Source organism: Macrobrachium rosenbergii, chromosome 40 (assembly GCF_040412425.1).
Source record: "Macrobrachium rosenbergii isolate ZJJX-2024 chromosome 40, ASM4041242v1, whole genome shotgun sequence".
In the NCBI taxonomy this organism is placed as follows: Eukaryota; Metazoa; Arthropoda; class Malacostraca; order Decapoda; family Palaemonidae; genus Macrobrachium; species Macrobrachium rosenbergii.
The window spans coordinates 26,479,886-26,503,838 of NC_089780.1; the positions used below are offsets into that span (position 1 = coordinate 26,479,886).

General features: G+C 41.8%; 1 protein-coding gene across 2 annotated transcripts in view; it reads right to left on the minus strand.

Moving 5' to 3' along the window:
* RpI135 (RNA polymerase I subunit Rpl135) overlaps positions 1-23,953 on the minus strand; it is a 164,906-nt gene that overhangs the window by 69,131 nt on the left and 71,822 nt on the right. For both annotated transcript variants that reach the window (XM_067083406.1, XM_067083407.1), the window contains 2 exons: positions 17,376-17,489; positions 5,603-5,731 (listed from right to left, as the gene is read on the minus strand). In XM_067083406.1, the coding sequence (XP_066939507.1) occupies positions 5,603-5,731; positions 17,376-17,489 (243 nt within the window). The remainder of the gene's footprint in view (positions 1-5,602; positions 5,732-17,375; positions 17,490-23,953) is intronic.

Here is a 23,953-nt window from a genome sequence, read left to right on the forward strand (position 1 = left end):
CGTGGACCTTTCCGGACTATATGTTCAACTGTATGTTGTCTATGGTGTTCTGGGGTATATGAATAACTTTTTGATAAATATTTTAAGTGTGTACAAATTCTCATTTTATGCACTGTCCAAGGAAGAGGTAATTTTAATATTAAAGGTACTTGTATATTTATATTTAGCAACTCAAACAATCTTCTAGCTCTAATTGGGAAAGGAGGTGGATGATTGTTTATAAACACATCTCTTAATTTAAATAATTTTTTGGTTGCAGAATCATTTGTCTGAATTCTCAGAGTACTGCTCATTGTTACTAGCTCTCTATGGAGAGAGGTAGTTCACCACATTCAACTTGTAAAGATGATGTTGGTGTTGATGAAATGCTCCTGAACATATTCTAAGGCCTTCATTATGGACTGGGTCTAATGTTTTTAGCGTTGCGTTTGATGCCGAGCCATATATTTCAATTCCATAATCAATGTTAGAGAGCACTTGCTTTATACAATACAGTAAGGGTATGTCTATTGGCTCCCCCAAGAAGTCTTTGATAGTTTTTTAATTAGGTTTAATGCTCTTTTACATTTTGATTATGTGTGTATTATCTGGGCTTTCCTGTTCAAGTGAGTATCGAATACTAATCCCAAAAATTTTGCTCTTTGGCCAATTGGTATGGAATGATTCCTGATTTTTAAATCTATTTCTTCCCCTTTTTTCCATTTTTTTATTTTATAAAACATTACCTACCGATCGAGTCTTTTGTATGGAAAATTTGAAGCCTACAGATGAGGTCCATTCACTTATTTTTATTATAGTTTTATTAATGATTTGCTCTGCATGTTTTATGCAAGATGCTGAATAATATATGGCAAAATCATCCATATACATCTTACTTTTAATTCCAATTAGTAGATTATTACTGATATCACTTACTGCTAAAGTAAACAGTGTGCCACTAAGGACGCTTCCTTGTGGAACACCATTTTCAAGTGGAAATGTACTTGACAATACATCATCAATTCTCAATTGAAAAGTGCAATTTGTCACAAAGTTTTGGATAAACCTAGGTAAATGTCCGGATGCTATTTTTGTGTAAAGTTTTTAATACTGCATATCTCCATGTAGTATCATATGCCTTTTCAATTTGTCAAAAGACAGCTATAGTAATTTGTTTTGTTCAAATCCTCTTGTATGTGGTCTTCCAACTTAGACAGAGAATCCAGTGTAGGTCTGTTACATTGTGACCCAAAATTTGGGAGTCAAAATTTTATTTTCACGAATGTGCCATGTTAGTCGAGCATTTACCACTTTTTCTAGTAATTTGCATAAACAACTAGTTAAAGAAACTGGTCTGTAATTGTTTACATTACTGGGATCTTTTCCAGGTTTGGAGATATGAATAATTATAGCTTTACGCCATTTATTAGGAAATAAATTTGGATGCCATAAGTGGTTATAAAACTCTAGTAAGTATGTCTTTGCCAAAGGTGCTTGTTCGGGTTGTTGCCTCCTTTGTTTGTGTTTGTTCTTCTTCTGGCTAGTTGACAATGGTGGATGGTGTCAGACTTCGCCAGTCAGGTCCAGGACAGCAGCAGGTCATGGCAGCAGACCAGTGGAGAGCAATTTTTTTGGACGTGATGGTTGTCGTCTCGACTCTGTCGTGGGCGTCCAGTGTTGGAGAACTATTCCTGAGGACTTGATAGTTGCCGTGTCGGCTCTGTTTAGCTGTCCAGCAGTGTTGGTTTTATGGCTGTTGATTTATTTCTTTATGCTGCTTGTTTTTTATTTATTGTTGCTAATGTTATTTATGATATTATGCTGCCTGTGTATTATTATGATTCTTTTGAATTGTTTAATTATGTGAATTTTATGTTGCTGTCTCACGAGTTTGTTTATTGATTTGGCCAACATGTTCACTGATTTGGTTATTTTAAGTTTTTTCTCTCCTGAACCTGACTCACTTGTAAATTTTGTAACTAATAAATTAATATTAAGGTAACTTTTTAGTTTTGTTCTGCTCCTCCCCCCTTTGTTTGCCACCTCTCGTCAGTATTTATAGCCAAATTGCTTGTTTTTGTATAGAACCTGTTGATCTCAGTAACGAGATCATAAGAGTGCTAAATGGCAGATCATTTCAAAACAAATACTGTCACCTCCAGGGGCATATTTATTGCTGTTCAACAGAGCAAATTTTAACTCTTCCATATTAAATTTTCTTTTTAATATATATCTTCTATTGTTTCAAAATTTATTGTATTAATAATTCTCTATTATTTTTCTTTGTGCAGAAATGTTCATCCAAATTTTTGTCTACTTATTTTTTGCTAAATTTTCTCCTATTACATTACTTATTTCTTTAGGATCAAGTATTCTTTTCCCATCTTTTATGATGGCATGTCTAGGTGGTTTAATATGGGTACCATTTATTTTCCTGAATTTTTCCCATATTTTTTGTATGGGAGTATTATTAGAGAGATCTGATACATACTTCCTTCATGAAACGGTTCTTCCTTGAATTACTTCTCTTTTAAATTTTGCAGATATTTTGTTATAGAGAGGTTTTAATGTATCAATTTCTAATAACAATATAGTCATTTTTTGTAAAGTTCCTTCTAATATTGGTAATGGTTTTATTTATTTTACTTAACTTTCTATTCAAATTATCTAATCGTCTTCCAATTTGGTGTTTTACTTTTTATTAACTCTGTTAGTTTTTCAGACCACCATGGGACTTTGTGTTTTGTTGGATGAGATTTGGATTTTGGTATTGCTTTATCAGCAGCATTTTTAATGAAATCAACAAGAAATTTATTAGTTTCATTATGATCCTTTAAATATTCAAATGGTAGGATATTCTTAGAGCGGAATTCATATTGCTCCCAGTCTGCTTTATAAATGTTATATTGAGGGACATGGTTGATGTGATTATTTTGTAATAATGAAGTTAATATTGGGAAATGATTACTTGTATGCACGTTGTCAACTGTATTCCAATCCAATCTGTCAACTATGTTTGTTGTACATAGAGCTAAGTCGACTGAGGAAAATGCTCCATGTGTTTTAGAAAAATATGTGCTGATTTCGTTATCATTTATACAGCACATGTCATATGAATCTATGAATTCTTCTATTTTACTTCATGCTCTATATGAGTCTGTACAATTTCAGTTCCACATCGGGTTTTGGGCATTAAAATCACCTACTATTAATGTAGGTTCCTTGGCATTATTAAAGTAATTCTTTAAGTTTGTCAGTCATAATTTTTATTTGGTAGAGTGCATAAATTATAAATTACATAATTATAATTTTTTTTCGTATTCAAATACTCGATATTTGCAGATCAGTAAAGTTTACAGGTACTTTGTCATAACATCCTTTGTTATGTACATATACAGGCAGTCCCCAGTTATCGGCAATCCGGTTTCGGCCAGCGGCGACAATAACCAATTTTCGACACCAATTCCTGGTTATCGGCACCGATCCCCGGTTATCGCACCGATCCCCGGTTATCGGCAACGATCCCCAGTTATCAGTGCTGATCCCTGGTTATCAGCGCTGCTAACCGAGGATCAGTGCTAGTTATAACACGATTTTTGGTCGGCAATTTTCAGTTTATCGTCACGCTGTCGTAGCGGAATGGGGATATAGCAGTACCTAAATTTCCTTCTTCCTCTCTAGATAAAGATGATAAGGTGTATTACCTATTGTTGATATTGTTTTGTTGACATGTTGTAAATATAATATCATTGGTTCATATTCTTTTCGTAATTGTTGTATTTCTCCTAGGTGTAACTGGTCTGCAGACCATTTATGTTCCATTGTATAATATGGCTATTGTAAATATTTTATTATAGCTGTCGAGTTTTACTCTCTTTTTTTGTATTATCAACTTGGATTTTTTCTAATAATTTACTCACAACATTCATTTGTTTTTCTTTATAACATATTAAGTGCTCAATGCACATGCAACCTTTTTTATGGGTGCTTAAATCAGTACTGTAGTTTCTTTTTTTTCTATATTTCATAAAATTTCCTATAATGTTTGTTAAACTATCTTTTGTTATGTTTTTGTTATTATTGCACAATGCAATGAAACAATCATTACATCCACATGTGTTATCATGTATATTTCCTTCTTTATTTGTTCTTGTTGCACCAATTATTGGTGATGGAGTAATCTCTTCTCCCTTGACACATTCATTGTTGTCTATGGTACGGTTCTCTTCCACTTTTTCGGTATTTTGGATATCTGTATCCATAGGTTTTACTATTACAGTACTTTAGGAGATACTGGTATATTCTTAACTTGTTTTTGTTTTTGCTCTTTCTTCATAACTTTTGTCTTTGGTTTGACCGATGTTTCTCTAACAGTTGTTGGTTTCTTTGTCTTGCATGCCGTTCTTTCCGATGGCCTTTTTTCATCTTTAATTTCCAGTCTATCATGTCCCTCCTCTGTTACTTCCTTAGTAGTGCCCTCCTGTGTTCCTATTTGCATTAATATTTCAAATGCATTCGATAAAATGTTATCCATATCATTTGTACCTGTTTCTTTATTCTTTACCATTTTAGTTTTTTTCCTTGAACATTAATTTCTTCTTGCGATTTACTTTTCTGTGCTCCGTTACTACTATTTCTCTGTATTTTTGTTTAATTATTGGTTCCTGTTATTGAAGAATATGTATGTTTCTTAGATAAATCTTGAATTCCTCTCACTTTTAATTCCAACTTAGCCTCTCTTATAGACATCCCTGTTCATTCTTGTAACATTTTCACTTCTGTATTGTATACGTAGTACATACATTCTTTGGATCTTGCATGATGATCTTGTCCACAGTTTACACATTTTGGCTCACTACATTTCCACTGTGTGGCATGTTAAATCAGAACCACAATAACACATAGGTTCATTTCTGACAGTTTTTCTTTGTGTGTCCATATTTACTACAATTTTGACATTGAATTCCCCTTTCTATAGTTACCTGTGAAATGAGTTCTCTCTACTCTTTTCTGTCTTATGCAATATAACTTTTTCTGAATATTTCCGACATTTTCTTAATGGTCTTTACCCTGCTACTTCTGTAAATCATCTCAATATATTTTAGACCTTGACTGTATTTTCCTGCCTTCAGTTCAATATCTCTGCAACTTCATTTAAAATATAATCTTCCCACTACATTCTGTTCATGACTTAGCATTCTGTAGACACCTTTTTTGTAATATCCATTTTCTTTGCTAGTGCCTGTCTTTGCTGCAGACATCAGAATCTATGGTATACTTTTATTTAGCATTAGTCCAGCAATCTCTTTCCTCTTCACTCTAGATGTTACTACTCCTCTTACTACTCCTTTCAAGCCTGCTTCACTTTTTTAAAATGTCTCCAAGGTAACAAAATTGTTATAAAGTAATTCTAATGCCTGCCCTTCCACTATAACACAGTGTCCACCTCTCTTCTTTGCCCTTTCCCATTCTTCTGGTCCTGGTACTTCCTTTCAAATAACATTAACTATATTAAGTATATTACTAAGTTAATTCTATACAGTTCATAAGCATGAAGAAAGTTGTCTGACACATGTAGCCAATAGTTTTCCTTTCTGGTCCTTAAATTTAAATTCTTACTTACCCCATGCTTCTCCAGTCAATCGACGAGGTTCCAGAGTTTTCATGTCACAGAAGTAAGTTCCTCGATGTACTGATCTTAAATGTGAAAGATCTCGCAAACGGTTTAGGTGCTCCATGCAAACTGACAACCCTTGTTAAAATAAAAGCAAATACTTTAAGCAATCACTCTGAGGATCTCAATATGTATTAAAACATTTTCAAACTTAATTTTGTACATCAAAGATGTGAATAACTTTGTAATGTTTACCAACACAAATCTTGAGCCTTTATAACTTAAAACTGCAAAATGAACACCACTACTTGATCAGTTATATACATATAAAAATGACATTTTTATAATAAAATAAGATTTTATATATACTTACCAAGTAATTATATTGCTATTAGTTCTTACTTTCGCAACAGCTCAAGTTTTTAAAATTTTGCAGTAGCGCTCCATCATTTTGGTGTAGGTAACTGACCCCGCCCACTTTCAAGGAAGAATAGTACACCCTGGTTCAGGAGCTCAATTCATTCAAGCTCTATGTCCATGAGAGGGGAGTTGGGGGAGGGGGGACTCCGATCATGTAATTACTGTACTTGGTCAATATGTATAAAATTTTATTTTATATATACTGGAAAACAGACCTAAAATACTGCAGTTTTCATAAGTAGTCTCCACATCACGTACGTAATGAGAGGCAACAGCAGACCTACACTTTCAATACATAGATTGAAGTACTGTGGAGAGCAACAGATTGTATTTAAATGCCAGAGAAGTGGCAACACCCCTAATTTTGTGGGCTTTAACTTTCAATAAGGGTAATGCCTCTTCCTGAATACCACTGTGGGATTCAGAGATTACTTCTCTTAGAAAGGACAACGCATTCTTGGACATAGAACATGATGGGTTCTTCACAGAACACCAGAGGGACCTCTGATGTTCTTACTTCTCTCAAGATAACACTTTAGGGCTCTAACCAGACAGAGAAGTCTCTCCTGATCTGTCGGACCAAGGATGCTTGTCAGGTTCTTAATAGAGAATGAATGGGGCCAGGGATTTGATGGGGCTTCAGTCTTGGCTAAGAACCCAAAAATGAACATGCAGACCACATCCCCTTGTGAAAAGACAACTCGCTTGTCCATGGCCTGCAATTCACCAATTCTTTTGGCTATGGCCAAAGCAACGAAAAAGAAGATTTTCTCATTAAGTCTCTCAGAGAGAAGGCATGAAGGGGCTCAAAGGGAGGACCTGAGAGCCAACAAAGTACGATATCTAAGTTCCACGACACAGAAGTAGGTTTGTCTTGTTTCGAAGTATCAAAAGATTAATTAAGTCACTAATATCATGACTGGCAGCAAGATCCAGGCTTCTATGCCTCAATACCGAATTAAGCATGGCTCTATAACCCTTGTTAGTCAATGTCACTAGGCCTCAGGATGACTTCAGGAAGAGCAAAAAAACCGCTATTTGTGCTAAAGTGGTTTCAGAAGATGAGATGCCGTATCTTCCACACCAGCTGCAGAAGACTGACCACTTAGCCTGGTAAATGTTGGAGGAGGATTGCTGCCTACAGCTGGCAATAGTCTCTGCAGCTGCTTTTGAAAAACCTTTTGCTCTGACAAGCTTCCTGACAGTCTAAAGCCTGTCAGAGAGAGGGTGGACAAACCTTGATGAAAGCAATGGAAAGGGAGTTGCTTGAGAAGACTTCGACACTGTGGTAGGAGTCTTGGGAAGTCCACCAACATTCTGAGAAGGTCTGGAAACCACTCCCCCTGTGGCCAAAACAGGCCCACGAGGGTCACTAAAGAGTTGTTGTGGGACTGAAACTTGTTGATGACTTCCCTCACCATGCTGAATGAAGGGAAGGCATACATGCCCAGGTTGGACCAGCCCTCAAGCATTGCATATGTTGCCCGTGCCAGAGGGTCCGGGATTGAGAGCAATATAGTGGAAGACTGTGATTTTTCGACGTCGCAAACAGGTCTATCGACGGCTTCACCCACCGTTTCCACAGGTCAGTGCACACCTGCGGATTCAGCGCCCATTCCGTCTGTAACACCTGTTTGCAGCATTATAAGTATTTTATCTTAACTGGTCCGCAAGGACATTCAATTTGCCCTGAATAAAGTGGGTGATGATCCGGTGCGGTTGTCCTGGGCCCAAACGAGAGATCTTTGGCCACTTGCTTCCCTGATTGTTGATGTAGGCCAACGCTGCCAAGTTGTCTGAGTGTACCGTGACTGTCTCGTCGCATGTCACTGAAACAAAATGTCGGAGGGCCAAGTGCCCTGCTTTCAGCTCCCTCACATTGATGTGGAGCTTCCATTCTTCTTGCGACCATATCCCTGCAACTTCCAAATCCTGCATATGAGGCCCCCAACCCAGATCTGAAGCATCTGAGAATAAGGTTAGGCTTGGGCTCAATGGATGTAATGATTTCCCAACTGAGAATCTCCCTCCTACAAGCCACCACCGAAGGTCCTCCTTGATTTTGGGAGTGATGGGGAAGGCAAATGAGTCCAGGAGGGTCTTCCTGCACCAAATGGACTTTAGGAAGAACTGTAAGGGTCTTGTGTGAAGTCTCTCTAAAGGCATGGACTTCTCTATGGATGAGAGGGTGCCTAGGAGGCTCACCCACTCATTGGCTGAGCAGGAAGGGAGAGCGAGGAATTTCTGAACCGTCTGAAGGCAGGACTGAAATCTTCTCTGTGACAGAAAAGCCCATAAAGTCTGAGAATTGATCATCATCCCTAAATACATAATCGACTGAGTCGGGGCTAGTTGGGACTTGGGAAAGTTGATTAAGAGTCCCAGATCCCGGGTGAGGAGGAGTGTCTTCTGCAAGTCCTCTGTGTAGCAAGCTCTTGAAGGAGAATGTAGGGACCAATCATTGTGATAAGGCATACATTAATGCCCATTAGATGTAGCCACTGCGCTAAAGGGACGAGAACCCTGGTGAAGACCTGTGGGGCTGTGGAGAGGCCGAAGCACAGAGCCCAAAATTGGAAGACTTTGCCCTGGAATACGAACCTTAAGCACTTCCTGGATTCCAGATGAACTGGAATGTGAAAGTATGCATCCTCCATGTCTTTCGTCACCATCAATCTCCTTGATGGATGGAGAACAGTACTGATTGATTTGTTTCCATCATGAATTTTGTTGTTTTCAAGAAGAAATTGGGGTGATCACGTCCAGGACAGGTCTCCAACCCCCCGATGACTTGGGTACGAAAAAACGACAGTTGTAAAACCCCTCCGAGTTTACATCTTTCATGACCCCTATAGCCCCTTTCCTGAGCAGAGAAGTCACCTCCCCTGACAGGCCCGAAAATCCCTGTAAGCCTACTGAGTAGGCCGTCATGCTGATGAGCACTGACACCAAAGGGGGTTCTGTGCTGAACAGGATGGAATACCCCTCTCTGAGGACTTCTATTACCCATAGCTCTGCCTTCTTCACTTCCCATTTCCTCTAAAAATGACACAGCCTGGCTCCCACTGGAACAAGAACCGGATCCTAACTTGCTAGAGGAGGGTCTGGTAGAGGATTTCCTAATCGGGAGCACTGATCAGAGCTTGGTATGTGGTCAGGACTGATATCCGGCTTTGCCCCCTCAAAAGGGCTGATACTGTAATGGAGAGGCCACACTGGTACTAAAGGAGGACACAGGTGTGCGACCCAGCTGCTTAGGTCGTTTGGTAGACTGCATGAGTAAGTCTTATGTTGTCTTCTTCAAGAACTCAGAAGCTACTCGCTCTAAGGTAGCACTAGGAAACAGACTACCACGAACCATGGGAGCAGAGGGAAGAGATGATTTCTGGGAGGGAGTGACTCCTTTCGTGGTAGAGGAGCACCACAGCTTTTTAAGGATTCATAAGGAAAACAGTGCAGCCAGTTCCTACCAGCCGTCAAGAATCGCTTTGCCCGTGCAAGACAACACTCCTAACCAGTCAGTTGCAAAATTATCTTGGAGGGTGGCGCAGTCTTCGATCTTCTTCGTCAAAGCCCCCATGGTCCAATCCAAGAAGGTGGATATCTCAAAGACTTTAAACAAGTCCTTCACTAAATGGTCCAACTCCGAAGATATATAGAAGACCTTAGCGGAGGCAAAGGCCGATCTTTGCCTGAAGTCGATCAAGCTGGAGAAGTCCCCCTGGGAGAAGGCAGATACTCCCAAAGAAGGAGCTTCTCTGGTGGCATGGGAAAGATACCTCCTCTTCATTACACGAGGAGGAGACACACAAAAGGTAGCCTTCCCAAGATCCCTCATCGGACAACCAACCTTTGATATGGGATAAGGCTTTCCTCGAAGATTAGAGGAGACTGCAGGTTACTTTATCATTATAGAGGGATGAGTGAGTTTTTTAATTAGCATTTCCCAACGTTCTGTGAGAGAGAGAGAGAGAGAGAGAGAGAGAGAGAGAGAGAGAGAGAGAGAGAGAGAGAGAGAGAGAGAGAGAGAGAGAGAGAGTGTAATCGTTGTTAGTGAGTGCTTTGGTTGTTGGAAGAGGGATGAGGTCGTTAGTTTGTTTTGGCGCTGTCTGTCTGTGGAATATGTGAAGGATTTTTCGGTTTTTGAGTCTTTAGTCAGAGCTAGTGCCGGTCAGTGTTTTTCGTGTTGGACAGTTTTTGTGTATGCTTTTCCGGGAGTTGTTGGTTTTTCTTGTTGGTGTGCTGTTTTATTTGTGTGTGTTCTGTTTCCTTTTTTGTATTTCCTTGTTGTGTTTGTGGTTGTTTTGCGGTTGTGGTTGTATTCTGGCGGCCTTAATCCATCTCCCACCAACCGAGGATCAGGGTGAGTGTTGTGTGTTGTTTTTTTGTGTTTTGAATTCCGCCACATTATATTTGGCGCCCAACGTGGGGCAACTGGTGTTGCAGTTGCAATTAGGATTGGTGGCGGGTAGTGTGACTGGAGGAAGGGATGGAGGAGGAACTGGTGAGGTTGAGAAAGGAGAATGCATGGTTAAAGAGTGAGAATGAGAGATTGAGGCTTCAGTTGGAAGAGATGGGATCGTTGGTAAAAGGAGCGAAAGAGGAAATGAAAGGGGAGATGAAAGAGTCAGAAGAGAGGATGGGTAAAAAGTTGGAGGGAATAATGAAAGGTGTGGAAGAAATGGTGAAAAGTATGTTCAAGGGTGTTTTTGGAGAAGGGGCTGTTGGAGGCAGGTCCTCTGGAACGTGTGAAGGGGCAAGAGAGAAAGAAAAGGAGGAAGAAGTGAATGGAAGCGTAAGTGATGAAAGTGATGTGGGAATAGGAAGTAAGAAACGAGAGAATGAGAGGCAGGGTAAGGAAAAGGGGAATGAAAAGCAAGGGAAGGAACGGAGGGAAAGTAAGGATAAGTCAGGGGAAGAAAAAGGGAAGAAGGGAAAAGGAAAGGAAACTGGTAAGAAGGGTAAGGAAGTGGGAAAGGTAGGAAAGAAGGGAGAGGGTAAGGATAGTAGTGATAGTGAGGTGGATGGAGGTGAATGGATAAAAGTGGATAAAAAGAAGAGGAAGAAGAGTGTAATGAGTAAGATGAATGTAAGTGCGGAAGTGGACTCTTTGTATTCGGAAGAGGGTATGAAAGGACAGAGTGAAAGTAGCGAAAGTGAGAATGAAAGTGAGAAAGAAGTGAGAAAGGCTATGTATGTGAGGGAGATACCCCAGTGTGAAAGGTATAATGAGTATGGAAGTAGGAATGTGCATGATTTCTTAAGGGAGTATGAAAGGTTTTGTCAGGATAAGTATGGGGAGAGTAAGAGAGTGTGGGCACGAGAATTAGGAGAATATTTGACTGGGTTTTTGCTTGATATGTATAGGGTTATTATGAGTGTGGGAGATGTTGAGTATGACAAGGTGAAAGCTAGACTAGTTGAGCAAGCGAGGCGTATGAAAGCGAGTGTTAAGTATAAGAGGAAGAATGGATTTGATGAGGCAAGAATGAAAGCTGGGGAAACCTTGTCACTGTATGCTTGTAGGCTGGAGATGTTGGTGAGGAAGAAGTTTGGGGATGATGGGATAGATGAATGTAAGGAGTTAGTACGAAAGTTGTTAGAGACAGTGCCAGATGGAGTGAGAGAATTTGTGAACTTGAAGCGGAAGGAGAAGAAAAGATGGACGAGTGAAAGGTTGACTTGGGGAGAAATTTTGGAAACTGTAGAAGATTATGAGCTTGACAGGGTTATAAAAGAGAGCAGAAGTGTGAGTGTCAGGGCTGGGGTAGATGAGAGAGTGCCAGAGTTTGGAAGCTTTAGGGATGCAGTGTTGAGGGGCCCAATGAGAATGGCAGATAGTGTAATAGATAGGAGTGTAAGAGCAAGTAATGTGGAGGTGCCAGTGAGGATGAATGGTGGGTTTGTAAGGGAACAATGGGTTGGACAGGTTAGGGATAGTAGTGTACAAAGGGGAAGGTCGGTGAGTGGAAGTCGAGCGAAGTGTTTTAGATGTGGAAAGGAAGGACATACAAAGAATGAGTGTAGGTGGGCTTTAGGAGCGTGTTTGGTGTGGGCAATCGGGACATTTGCAAGTGAGTGTACGAAAGATAGGGGGGTTAAATGCTACAGGTGCGGACAGGTGGGTCATATTGCTAATGGTTGTAGGGGTTTGAGTGAATGTAATATGTGGCAGTGGTAAGAATGGGCATTATGCGAGAATGTGTTCAGAACCGAGAGCGAAGTGTGTCGAATGTGGAATGGAAGGGCATGTATCAAGTGTATGTAGACGAAAGAGGGTGACTGTGACAGCGGTCGGGAAACTGAGTGTGAAGGGGTTCAAATGGGTGGATCCTCCAGGATGCAAGCGGTGCGTGTGATGCATGTGCGTGAGGGGTTGTTGCATGAGGGAGGCTTTGCTGGAAAGACTGACGAATGCATGAGTGTGCAAGTGTGTTGTAAGGGGTAAGATTGATTGCGTTAGTAGATACCGGTGTAGTATGAATGTCATATTTAAGAATGGATGTGAGAAATTGAGGAATACGTGTGAAATTAGGAATTGTCAGGGGGAAGTAAGAGGGATTGGAAATTTAGGGATAGCAGTGGTTAGAAGAGTGTGTGAATGGTTAGAAATTGGGGGTGTAATGATGGATGAAAGTGATTTTTGTGTGATTGAGAGTACGAATGATAAATATGATATTTTATTGGGATGTGAGTTTTTGAGAATGCATGATATAAGTGTGGATGTCGGGAGGGGAATTTTAGGAAAGGGCGGCAGGGAAATAACGAAGGTTAAAGGAGGGGATGTGTCTAAAACTAGTTTTGTAGGTATGGTAGATATTGCAAGGAGTGAAAATGATTTGTTGAGTGAAGAGGAAAGTAAGCAGATGCAAAATCAGTGCATGAGAATAAGTATGTTAAGAGAGTGTGTGTTAGAGGGTGTAAGAGTAGGAAGTTGGCCGTCTGAGTTAGAAGTGTATAAGCGAAGTGCTAAGAGATTTGTTGTATGTAAAGGTATAGTTTATTTTTTACATCAGGAAGGAATGTGGGATGGGGAAGTGTATGTGCCAGTGTTTTTGGAAGATGCAGCCGTGGGTATGTGTTTATTAGTACATGATAGGTTTGGGCATCTGGGGAAAAATAAATTATGGGAATGTATGAGAGAGATTGTATGTGCCTGGATTGAATAAAATTTGTGCGGATGTAGCGATTACGTGTGCGGACTGTCAGAAGGGTAAGTATCAAAGTGTGCATGCGAATCCACCTGTGTTGCGATTGCAGATGAAAGAGTTATTTGAGATGGTTGTGATTGATTGTGTGTCGTTGCCTGTGAATGCTAGAGGACATGTGGGAATGGTTGTAATGGTAGATCATCTGAGTAAATTTGCATATGCAGCAGTGATTCGGAACAAAAAGAGTGAGACTGGCGAAAGAACGTGGGTCAAGTGATATTGCCAATGTGTGTGTGCAAGCCGACGCGAATGTTGAGTGACAATGGGCCTGAATTTGTTGGATGGGAGTTTGAGCATATGTTGCGTGATTGGGGCATAGAGCATGTGTATTCTCGCCGTATATGCCCAGTGCGAATGGATTGGCGGAACGAATGGTGAGAACGTTGACGGAGATATTACAGTATGATGAGTGAATGTGATAATGATTGGGATGTAAATGTTGGGCGAGCGTTGTGGGTATACAACGCCACCGTGCATAAGGGTATTGGTATGTCTCCGTGTAAATATGTGTTAAATTTTGAAAAGATAGTGAGACCGAGATTGGGTATATCTGAGAATGATAAGGAGGTATGGAAGAAGGCGCATGAGAGGTTTGAAAGTTACAAGGTGGGCGAGAAAGTGTTGAAAGAAGTAATCGAGAAAGGGTGGTTGAATGTAAATAAAGTGCGTGAAAAATTTGAGGGTCCGTATGAAGTGTTGGAAGTTGGTCCCAGTGGGCTTAGTTATGTTGTAGGGAAAGTATGTGTAGATGGTAGTGTGAGAGGAATACGAGCGCATCATAACCAATTGTGTAGATGGAAGGATGTACCGGAATATGTGAGAGAGAATGGGGTGTATAAATGGTTGAAATCGAATGTGGGTGAACCAAGTATGCATGAGAGCTTGTGTATGGAGGATCAGCAATTTGTTTTGATAGAGTATGGTAGGAAACGTAAGAAAGGGAAGAACGTAAGTGAACAGAGTGATCGTAAGTTGTGTGATAGGGGTGTGAGTGCCAAAGTGAAAATGAGTGATAAAGCGTGTAATACGGATGAATGGGATGGTATGAATAGAACGTATAGCATATGTGGGTTTGATATAACTGAGTTGACTGAACGTGTAGGGGTGAGTGAACGGTTGGAGATGAGCGAAAGTGTAAGAGTAAGAGCGTAGCAGTAATATACGAGTGATTGAAAGCATGAATGAATCGTTGCAAGAATTGGAAAGGTCAATGAGCGAATGGGATGGGTTAGTTGAAGAATTGGGGGAGGTATTTGGGAACGAGTTAGAGGGTATAGATGAGATTGTGGATGAAATTGAGAGTGGTAATAGTGAAGAAAATAGCGTGAATCTGAGAGAGAATGGAGGAGAAAATGTAAATCTGAATGTTGCTGGAAGAGAGAGCGAGTCTGAGAGAATGATTGCGTGCCCGTGAACGCGTTCTAGAGGACCTGCTAGTGAGCATCCGTGGGTGTTGCGTAAGGCAATTTAAATGCAGTGTGAAAAGTGTTGGTTGGGAAATGCTAAAAGGGGGGAGAATTATAGAGGGATGAGTGAGTTTTTTAATTAGCATTTCCCAACGTCTGTGTGAGAGAGAGAGAGAGAGAGAGAGAGAGAGAGAGCGGGTGTAATCGTTGTTAGTGAGTGCTTTGGTTGTTGGAAGAGGGATGAGGTCGTTAGTTTGTTTACGGCGCTGTCTGTCTGTGGAATATGTGAAGGATTTTTCGGTTTTTGAGTCTTTAGTCAGAGCTAGTGCCGGTCAGTGTTTTTCGTGTTGGACAGTTTTCGTATGCTTTTCCGGGAGTTGTTGGTTTTTCTTGTTGGTGTGCTGTTTTATTGTGTGTGTGTTCTGTTTCCTTTTTTTGTATTTCCTTGTTGTGTTTGTGGTTGTTTGCGGTTGTGGTTGTTACGGCGGCCTTAATCCATCTCCCACCAACCGAGGATCAGGGTGAGTGTTGTGTGTTGTTTTTTTTTGTGTTTTGAATTCTGCCACATCATAAAAGCAGAGCCTGGAGATGATGGCGCCAAAAAAGAGAAGGACGTCGGATAACTAAATAAAAGTACTTCAACAAAGAAGCATATGCTGACGTGGGTTGATCCTTCTCTAAGTCTTCTTCTGAGGACGAAATCGAAGAAGGAACCAAGTCCAGTTGCTCCTGAACTGCAAATGAAGGCTTCTTTCAAAGGTCCACAATATTGTCTAGGCCATGTTGGAACGGGTCCAAAGATAAATCCTGCACCACAGGAACACTGACAGTCGTCAAATCCAGCTGCAAGGGACGCTCATGGCGAGCAGCATGTGGCACCGAATGCTTAGCAGACGGTGGCACCAAAAGAGCAGGCAAATTTGCCGACAGAGGTGGGTGAGAAGCCACAGGCGAAGCCACCAAGACTGGGAACATTCAGACACAAGTGAACACTTGGCTAAAGGCTGATCTAACAATGGTGGCTTCTTAGAAAGTGAATGTTTAGCAAGACGTTTCAACACTGGACATTCAGGAGCCAACAGAAGCTCAGAGCGCTTGGCTCCACTGTGGCCCCTGGCCCTCAGAATCCATTACACATATGGAACTCACTGGGCGCTCATCTACCACGAACGCTGAAAATGCATTGCAGTCTCTCCTACTAGTCATCTGATGCCAGCTGAACACCTGGCGCCAGCCAGGCGCTCACACACACACTACACTCTTCTCCCCTGGGCGCTCCACTGCCACTGAACGTACTCCCATTGGGCGCTGGCTGCCACTGGCCGCCGAACTCTTCTTAAATGAGCACTTGGGGATAAAATATTCAGGAGACATCAGGTACTTTTTCTGGTTCGGAAGCTGCACAATGGTTCTGGACTATGATCCAGATCTCTGGAACACTTACAAGAAAGCAGAGGAGCATGCTCAGGGGCTGCAGGCCTTTTCAATGGACTGGAAGAGTCGGGAAAGCGCCAACTTCGCCTCCTGCCCAAGTTGGAATTGGGGCCACTCAACGACAAGGCATGTACATTCACCTGGACACCTTTCCAGTGGCTGTCCACCGATTCCTGGGAACACACAACAGGCTCGGTTGGTTAAGGGGGCAACTACCCTTGGACAAACCCTACCGACCTCCCTTGGACGTCCAGTTTGGATCCTCCCAGGGTTAGGGGAGTTTGGCAGGGACCTTTGTCTAGGAGCATCGGTTGGACGAGTAGCCACCTCCACTGACACAAAACTTGCACCAACATTATGCACAAATATTTGATCCATCAGGATCTTTAAATCAAGCCCCAAACTGGGTGACAACATCCAATAAGATGTCAACTTCTTATCTACCCTGGCTTCAAGGCTGGCTAAGGCACTGGGCTCGGAAGCTTGGGAGCCAGATACAGAGTTAATGGAGGAGTAATAGGACTTGGAATTGGGGAAAAAGTAGTCACAGGTGTTGAAAGGACAGGTACTTCAGGAGAATGAGATAACATAACCTGGGCTTTAGCAGCTGCCTTTCTGTCTCTTTGCAGTCTCACTAAATGGAGTTCAAAATTTTCCATGTCCCCTGATCCCATTCCCTACACTCGTCACAATTCAAGTCAGGAGAACATGTTTGTCCTCTAAATAAACTACAAATCGTATGAGTGTCATATTTGGAAGATGTCAGTCTGGTCTTTGCAATACCGAATACTATGTGAACTGGAGTCTGACATAGTTAGTCACAATCAGGAAACTATCCAGGCTAAAAAGATTAGTGCTACCAAAATAAACCAAGTACTTAACCAAAAGTCAGTGAGTGTCTGCAACCAACTGGTGAAATCAAACCAAAATAAAAGCTATCCAACAACCGATGTTCAGTCGCTGAGCGATATCAAACCAAAATAAAAAGCTACCCAACAACCGATGTTCAGTTGCTGAGCGGCAGGACAAATTGAGCTCCTGAGCTGGGTTGTACCTATTCTCCTGAAAGTGGACGGAGTCAGTTACCAACACCAAAACAATGGAGTGCTACCACGAAATTTTAAAACTTAAGCTTCCACAAAAGTATAAACTAATAGCAATATAATTACTTGGTAAGTTACTTACATAAAATAATACAGTTCACCAAATTTTGAAAAATAATATGTCAAATTACGATGCGAAGGAATGGCTTACTGTAATAAAAAACTGAAAAATTTATATCACTGCACAAATTTCACATAATCATCTTACCAGTAGTCTGCATAAGACCACAACCAGTCTTTGAGCGCAAATTTCCAGTTGCTAAGAGATATTGAAAAGCTGGTCCAATCTTCTTTGTTTTATACACAATATCCCTGAAATCCTCTGAAATAAAAATATAGAGATAATTTTCCTATGAAGACTCCATATGAAATAAATTCTCAGTGATTTTACTGACAGTTTAATCACTCTATCGTTGCACCCTACATAACTGATGTATGGTATTCTTTAATAAGCATAATAGTTTCTTGCTTCTTTCTTCATTCCCTACTGTGTCTTCTCTATCAAATTTATTGAAATTATATATTAAACAACATCAAAGTAATTAAAAACTATAGACTCCCTGTAGACTTTAAATTACAAATTTTCAATTAATTTGTATTTTTCATAGCTAACAAACCTGAGGACTTAACATTAGGATAAATCTTCTGTCACCAACTGAAACCAGTTTAAAAACAATTACAAATTGTATCTGCAAGGAATGTGTGGCATCTGATACGCAGCGCAGGTGGAAGCGGGTCAGAGACCCAGCTAGAACCTCGTGAAACATTCAGGCTTTCTTCCAACCCAGGATAAGACATAAGAGGTGGGTAGTCTATGCTAAGACCTCAGATTTGTTAGCTATGAAAAATACAAATTAATTAATACTTTGTCATTTGTTCATACGCGGAACAAACCTTTGGTCTTAACATTAGGATAGACTCACACTTGGAGGGAGGTATGAGAATCTTGAACCAACTGGAGGTTTGGCACACCTGATCACTCTTCCTAGAAATTAGGGTTCTAAGGAAAAGGACCTACGTCTCTGAGTTGTAGGATAAGTGGGTATCTAACACCCAGTCCACTGGGTTAAAATACAATGCAGCATGTTAGATTCATTGCATATATGGAAGCCTAAGAGAACTATATCTGTTCAAGCAACAAACCAAGCCAGCCACAGGTAACGGGGTTTGTCACCTCTTCTCACTCCCCTTGCTGGAGAGAGAAGTAAATGCTACTCAGAAGCATATTTTGTAAGTTGTATGGAACATAAAATGCTGTAACAGCATAGCTGCAACACTCACCTGCATCAAGCCAGTTCCAGCATATGATGTGTCGTATTCTTCAAAACTGGCCATAGATAGAGAAGAAAGGAAAAAAGGAAAAGAAAAGAGACCAGCCATCTCACCCATTCTCTCTTCTACACTATCATCCTAGGCAAGATACAAACTGTCCTGCCAGGGGCACTGGATGAGCTACAAAACTTGTTGAGCAGCCACCACCGGACCAAAGGAAAAAGTGTTCAAGGACCTGTGGGCAATGTCCTTCAGGTAGAAGGAGTGAAAGTGGTCTGACGAAGCCAAGAACCAGCATTCAAAATCCTATGAACAGACAAGTTCTTCTTAAATGCCAGAGAGGAACCTATTCCTCTGACATCATGTGCCTTTAGCATGCATGGTACTGTACTGGAGACAGAACTTGTTCCCATACACTACCACTGTAGTGTTGGTGGATACCAGAATGATGGAGTGACCTACCACCCCCTCCCAAAACTCCTGAAGACCCAAGAAGGCAGCTTTCAACTCCAACATGTTGACGTGGAGCCACTTGTCCTGAGCACTCCACACTCCCAAAGTCAGGAACTCTTCCAGATGAGCAACCCAACCTTCAGCGGATGCATCCGAGAACATGAGAAGATCCAGAGGGGGCAAATGAAGAGGAATTCCTACAGTCAGGTCCTAATCATCCAACCATCACAAGAGGTCACTTCTCACCTCTGCTGATAGAGGGACCTGGAGCTGAGGGGAGTCTCCTGCTAAGGACCAAAACTCCTTTAGTCTCAGAAGAAGTCAAGAGGCCCAGAACTGCTTGCCAATGGTGAGTTGCGTGCTCCTTCTTCGAAAGAAAGAAGCAAGCTACTGCCCTGAACCTCTTTATCCTCTGGTCCGATGGGAAAACTCTCGATGAGGCTGTGTCTATCACCATTCCCAGGTACAGAATCCTCTGCTTGGGAAGAGGATTGTACTTTTCCAGATTTGTCATGATGCCTAGGTTATGAAACAACTGGAGAAGACGGTCCCTGTCCCAAATTAGCCTTTCCCGGGAACTTGCTAAGACCAACGAATCGTTGAGATATCTCAACAGGCGAATCCCCTGAAAATGAGCCCAAGTCAACACTAGGGTAAAGACTCTTGTGAAAACTTGTGGAGCTGTTGACAATCCAAAGCAAAGGACCTTGAACTGGAACACTTGCTTCCCAAGACTGAAGCGGAACTTCCTGGATGAAGGGTGGATAGGGATCTGAAAGTAGGCATCCTTCAAGTCTACGGTCAACATGAAGTAATTCGTCCCCTTACGACTGCTAAGACTGCCCGGAGTCTCCATTCTGAACTTCGATTTCTGACGAAAAGGTTCAGAGTTGAGAGATCTATCACTGGTCTCCAATCACCAGAGGCTTTTGGTACCAGGAAAACTCTACTGTAGGACCCTAGAGAAGGACGAACTACCTTTTCCACTGCCCGTTTGTACATCATCTTCCTCACTTCCTCTTGTAGAGCTAAGTGCTTCAGAGAGCCCTGGGTGTAAATCAGGTGCAGGAGAGGTCGATCAGAGAGAGGAGGAGGGAATTCGAAGGAAAATAGTTACCCTACCCAAAGGACATCTACTACCCACGGTTCCACTCCATGCATCTGCCACGCAGCCCAGTGGCTTGCCAGGCATCCCCCCATCCAGTGGTAACATGTGGGGAGTGGCGCCCAATCTACTGACTTCCTCCCGTGTCCTTGCCCCTACCCCCCCTCCATGGTTTCGAAGGACAAGATTGAAAGGGAAGTTGCTAAGGCTGCATCCTTGGTACTGGGAAACCTTGGTTGAAGCCGCAGGTCTTGAAGACTTCCTGGGAGGAGACTGCCTACTGTCTTGGAGCAGAAGGGTGAGACCGAGATGAAGACTTAACCACCGCCTATTGGACAAGACGATCGTTGGTGCCGGCGTGATGTTTGACGATTGCAGATTCCAGTTGTTCTGTAGGCAGGAGAAGCTGGGATCCTACGAGATCTCCATTCCACAAGGAAAGCAAAGAATCCACATCAACTGATTTAGCTACCTTAGACAGGGCTGCATCCTTTCTCATCAGTATGAAGTTAGCCCATATATTAGCATTCAACTGGCATAGGTATGATATGGTCTTAGCACCAAATTGTAGTAACTTGATGAAAGACAGACTTTCAAACAAAAGTTGCAGAACGGGATGAAGAAATCCTAGCTACCGCTGAAGACCACAAATCTAGTCATGAGATAGTCTGAAAGGCAGAAGAGTCAGTCGACTCAAAGGTAGATGCTTCCTGAAAGGTTAAAGAAGGACCCTCAGCCCTAATCCAGTGTTAACCCAGGCTTCAACCAAATGACATCAGAGTTGAGCTGTCTACTCAACAGAGGTACATGACTTGTTAAGTAATACTTCCAATGACGAATCAGAGGAGGGGGAAGAAGCTTAAAAGATCTGTTGGAACTCAGATGATTATCCCATCCCAAACCCAAAGTAACTGAAAAGAAGTTCTTACATCCTTCCTCGGTCCAAGTAAAGCTTCTACGCCGATAGGAGTCACTGAAGAAGGAGCCTCAGACCTGAGAGACTGTTGAACTCACGAATGAGATCAATAATCTCCCTGTAGGAAGCAAGAAACTCTTGCCTCTCCCTATCCTCTGCTTCATGCACAGGAGGCTGACGCCCTGAAGTAGACGGAAGAGAGGATGCCAATCACTTGACGGACGTAGGCTATCCTTGCCAATGACGCAGTCATGTCCATGAACGATAGGAACACGGCCATGCATCAGCTCTTGGACCAGAAGAGTCACTTATACAGACGCGTGAAGATGAACAACATACGTGATCCCTTACAAGAGAGCGAGAAACCGATGTACGAGACCTAGGCCTATGTGAGTCAAGTTCACAGACTTGGGAAGATGAACAACATACATGGGTTCTCCTGGATGAACGAGACACAGAACGTTTCAGCCTCTTGGGAGCTGGAGATCCATGGTCACTATCAGATCCACAGACGGTCCTAGAAGTACATTCACAGTAAGCTAAACGTCTGTTCCCATCATCATGGACGTGGCTAAGAACACTTCCACAGACGACACAATCAGGACAGGGAGCCCTAATCCTCAAAGGAGAATGTCTTGTAAACCTAGGGACAAGTGGACTTCTAACGGGGTGGGGATGGGAGGGTGGGTCCACAACTTTCAACTTCTTAATCATCTTATCATCTTTCCGCCAAACCTGCATGGAACGAGGAGGAGAAGAATTAACAACTGAAGCCGACTTCTGAGGGGTTGCAGAGCGATGAACACCATCCACAGGAACACGGACACAACTAAGTCCGTGTATGTGAATTGGAGACATCCGTGGGAAGAAGCTGATGAAACAGTCCTGGGCTTCTCTGACAGCGAAGCGACAAAGTCTTCAATTCTTCAACGTCTAACTTGAGCACGAGTGGGGGAGACGAAGATGACAATCACCACGAAGACAACGATGAGAACGAAGACGACGATGAGGGACGAAGAAGAAGATGGAAGCCTATGCCTTTTCTTTACAGAAGGAACACCATACCTCTCTCCAAAGACAGAGTCCAGTCTGTCCACCACAGTCTGAGCAAACATCTCTGAAGGATCGCCAACTGCAGCAGATGACGTCACAGCAGCAGTCGGTTGCGACGTCACGGGAGCAGTTGGAGGAAATGACATCAAGGATACTGTCGTCACGTGGAGAGACGATGCAGGGAGTGTGTCAATGGAGCGGGAGTCTGACCCAGGGTGGATGGAATTGCTGCGGGTAAAGACGACCCAGGATGATGCATAGTTAGTAATGAAAGCATCCCGGCCGGTAGCATCACGAAAAAAACAAAGTGGAGGCTGGGGGTCTTCCAGGGGGCTGACACTGGTAAGCATGAAGAGACGCAATGCGACAACAGGCCATCCAGAGAGGGTGCCCAAGGTAGGCCTAGGGAGACCCAAATAGACGACATCTGGGTGAGGTCTCAGTCCAAGGCTTTCGTCCAAGGGCTTGTAGGGCGCTTGTGTTAGGCTACTGAGGACGAGAGTATCATCAACCCAAGGGGACGAACCTCATCAAGAAAACAAAACTGTTTTAAACTCTTTCTGTTCTTATACCATATAACACTGGTTGAAACAATGAAAAAATACATGAGCACTATGCAATATTCCCTGATATACACACATATCACATTTTATTAAGGGAATTAACTATCAAAACAATCTCTCTCTCTCTCTCTCTCTCTCTCCCTCTCCCTTTGTCTGTCTGTCTGTCTGTCTGTCTGCTCTCTCTCTCTCTCTCTCTCTCTCTCTCTCTTTTCCTAAATAAATACTGTGCATTACATATTTTCCCATGGTTTCTACCTATGATATACGGTAGCCTAAGTGCAAGTAGTATACAACATGTTTTGGATATTGTAAGGATTCTGTAAAATTTTGTACACCATAATAACAAATAAATAAAAATATTGCTATAACATAACACCAACACAAATGAATAAAAATATTGCTGTAACATATCTTTCATAAGACCCACACATATATGCATACAAAAATCTGGAATAAATGAAGGGGATGACAAATGTTTATTAGAATTTTAATGCAGATACCACAAAGCAGCACAAAATATTAACTACTTGCTCAGCATTAAATCAGCAGACAAATTTACATAAAACTCATTTGCAGTGCATATGCTACTTTTTCACATTTTATAATTCCTACCTGTAGGAATAATAAAACATCTTACAAGACCCTCCTAAAATCTTGCAATGAGGCAGCACTACATAAAAAGAGAGTGAAGAAAGATAGAAACATTTTTGCACAATTGCTGCAGTAGTTAAAGGGTGTCCTATAGGGAATAGGTAGTATACCCTATACTACCAAGTCCTGAGTCTTCATTACTTACTGGATTTTGTTATCATCAGGAGGCCAGACCCCCAAACTGTCCTTTAAGTTGAAGTAACAATGTATCTAAGAACATTTTGTACATGCAACATAAAGGCACACAGAAAGTTAAACTACACAAACTAATACCTTTCCAACATATTAAAAATTAACTTCAAGAAAAATCCCAACTAGAGTAAAGAAATTTCTAAAACACAACCATTAAATTTTACTTATCATGATCACAAGTACTGAACTGCATGACATGTTAGCAATCACACTTGGGTTGCTGGATCGTGAAACTGGCTTGTCAATGAAGTCCTACAGTTCAGGTAGTCATGTTTAACCCTTAATGGATGGGAATCCTCTTATGAGTATCTATACAGTAACAGGTTTTGGGTGATGGACGGACTCTTCATACAAGTAATCATATTTTGCGCCACACTGTTTGAACAAACTTAGCAGGAAAGATGTTCATAGCACTTCAAAGGTCCATAAATGACTTACTGCAACTATCAGCTCAGCATGGGAGAGACTTGATCCATTTGTCTAAAGATTTCGGAAGAGAATGTACCGTGTCTCTGCAACCCCTGGACATCTTTTTATTTCTTTGCTCATAAATATACCCAGGGATTGCTGTTGGTTTTAGT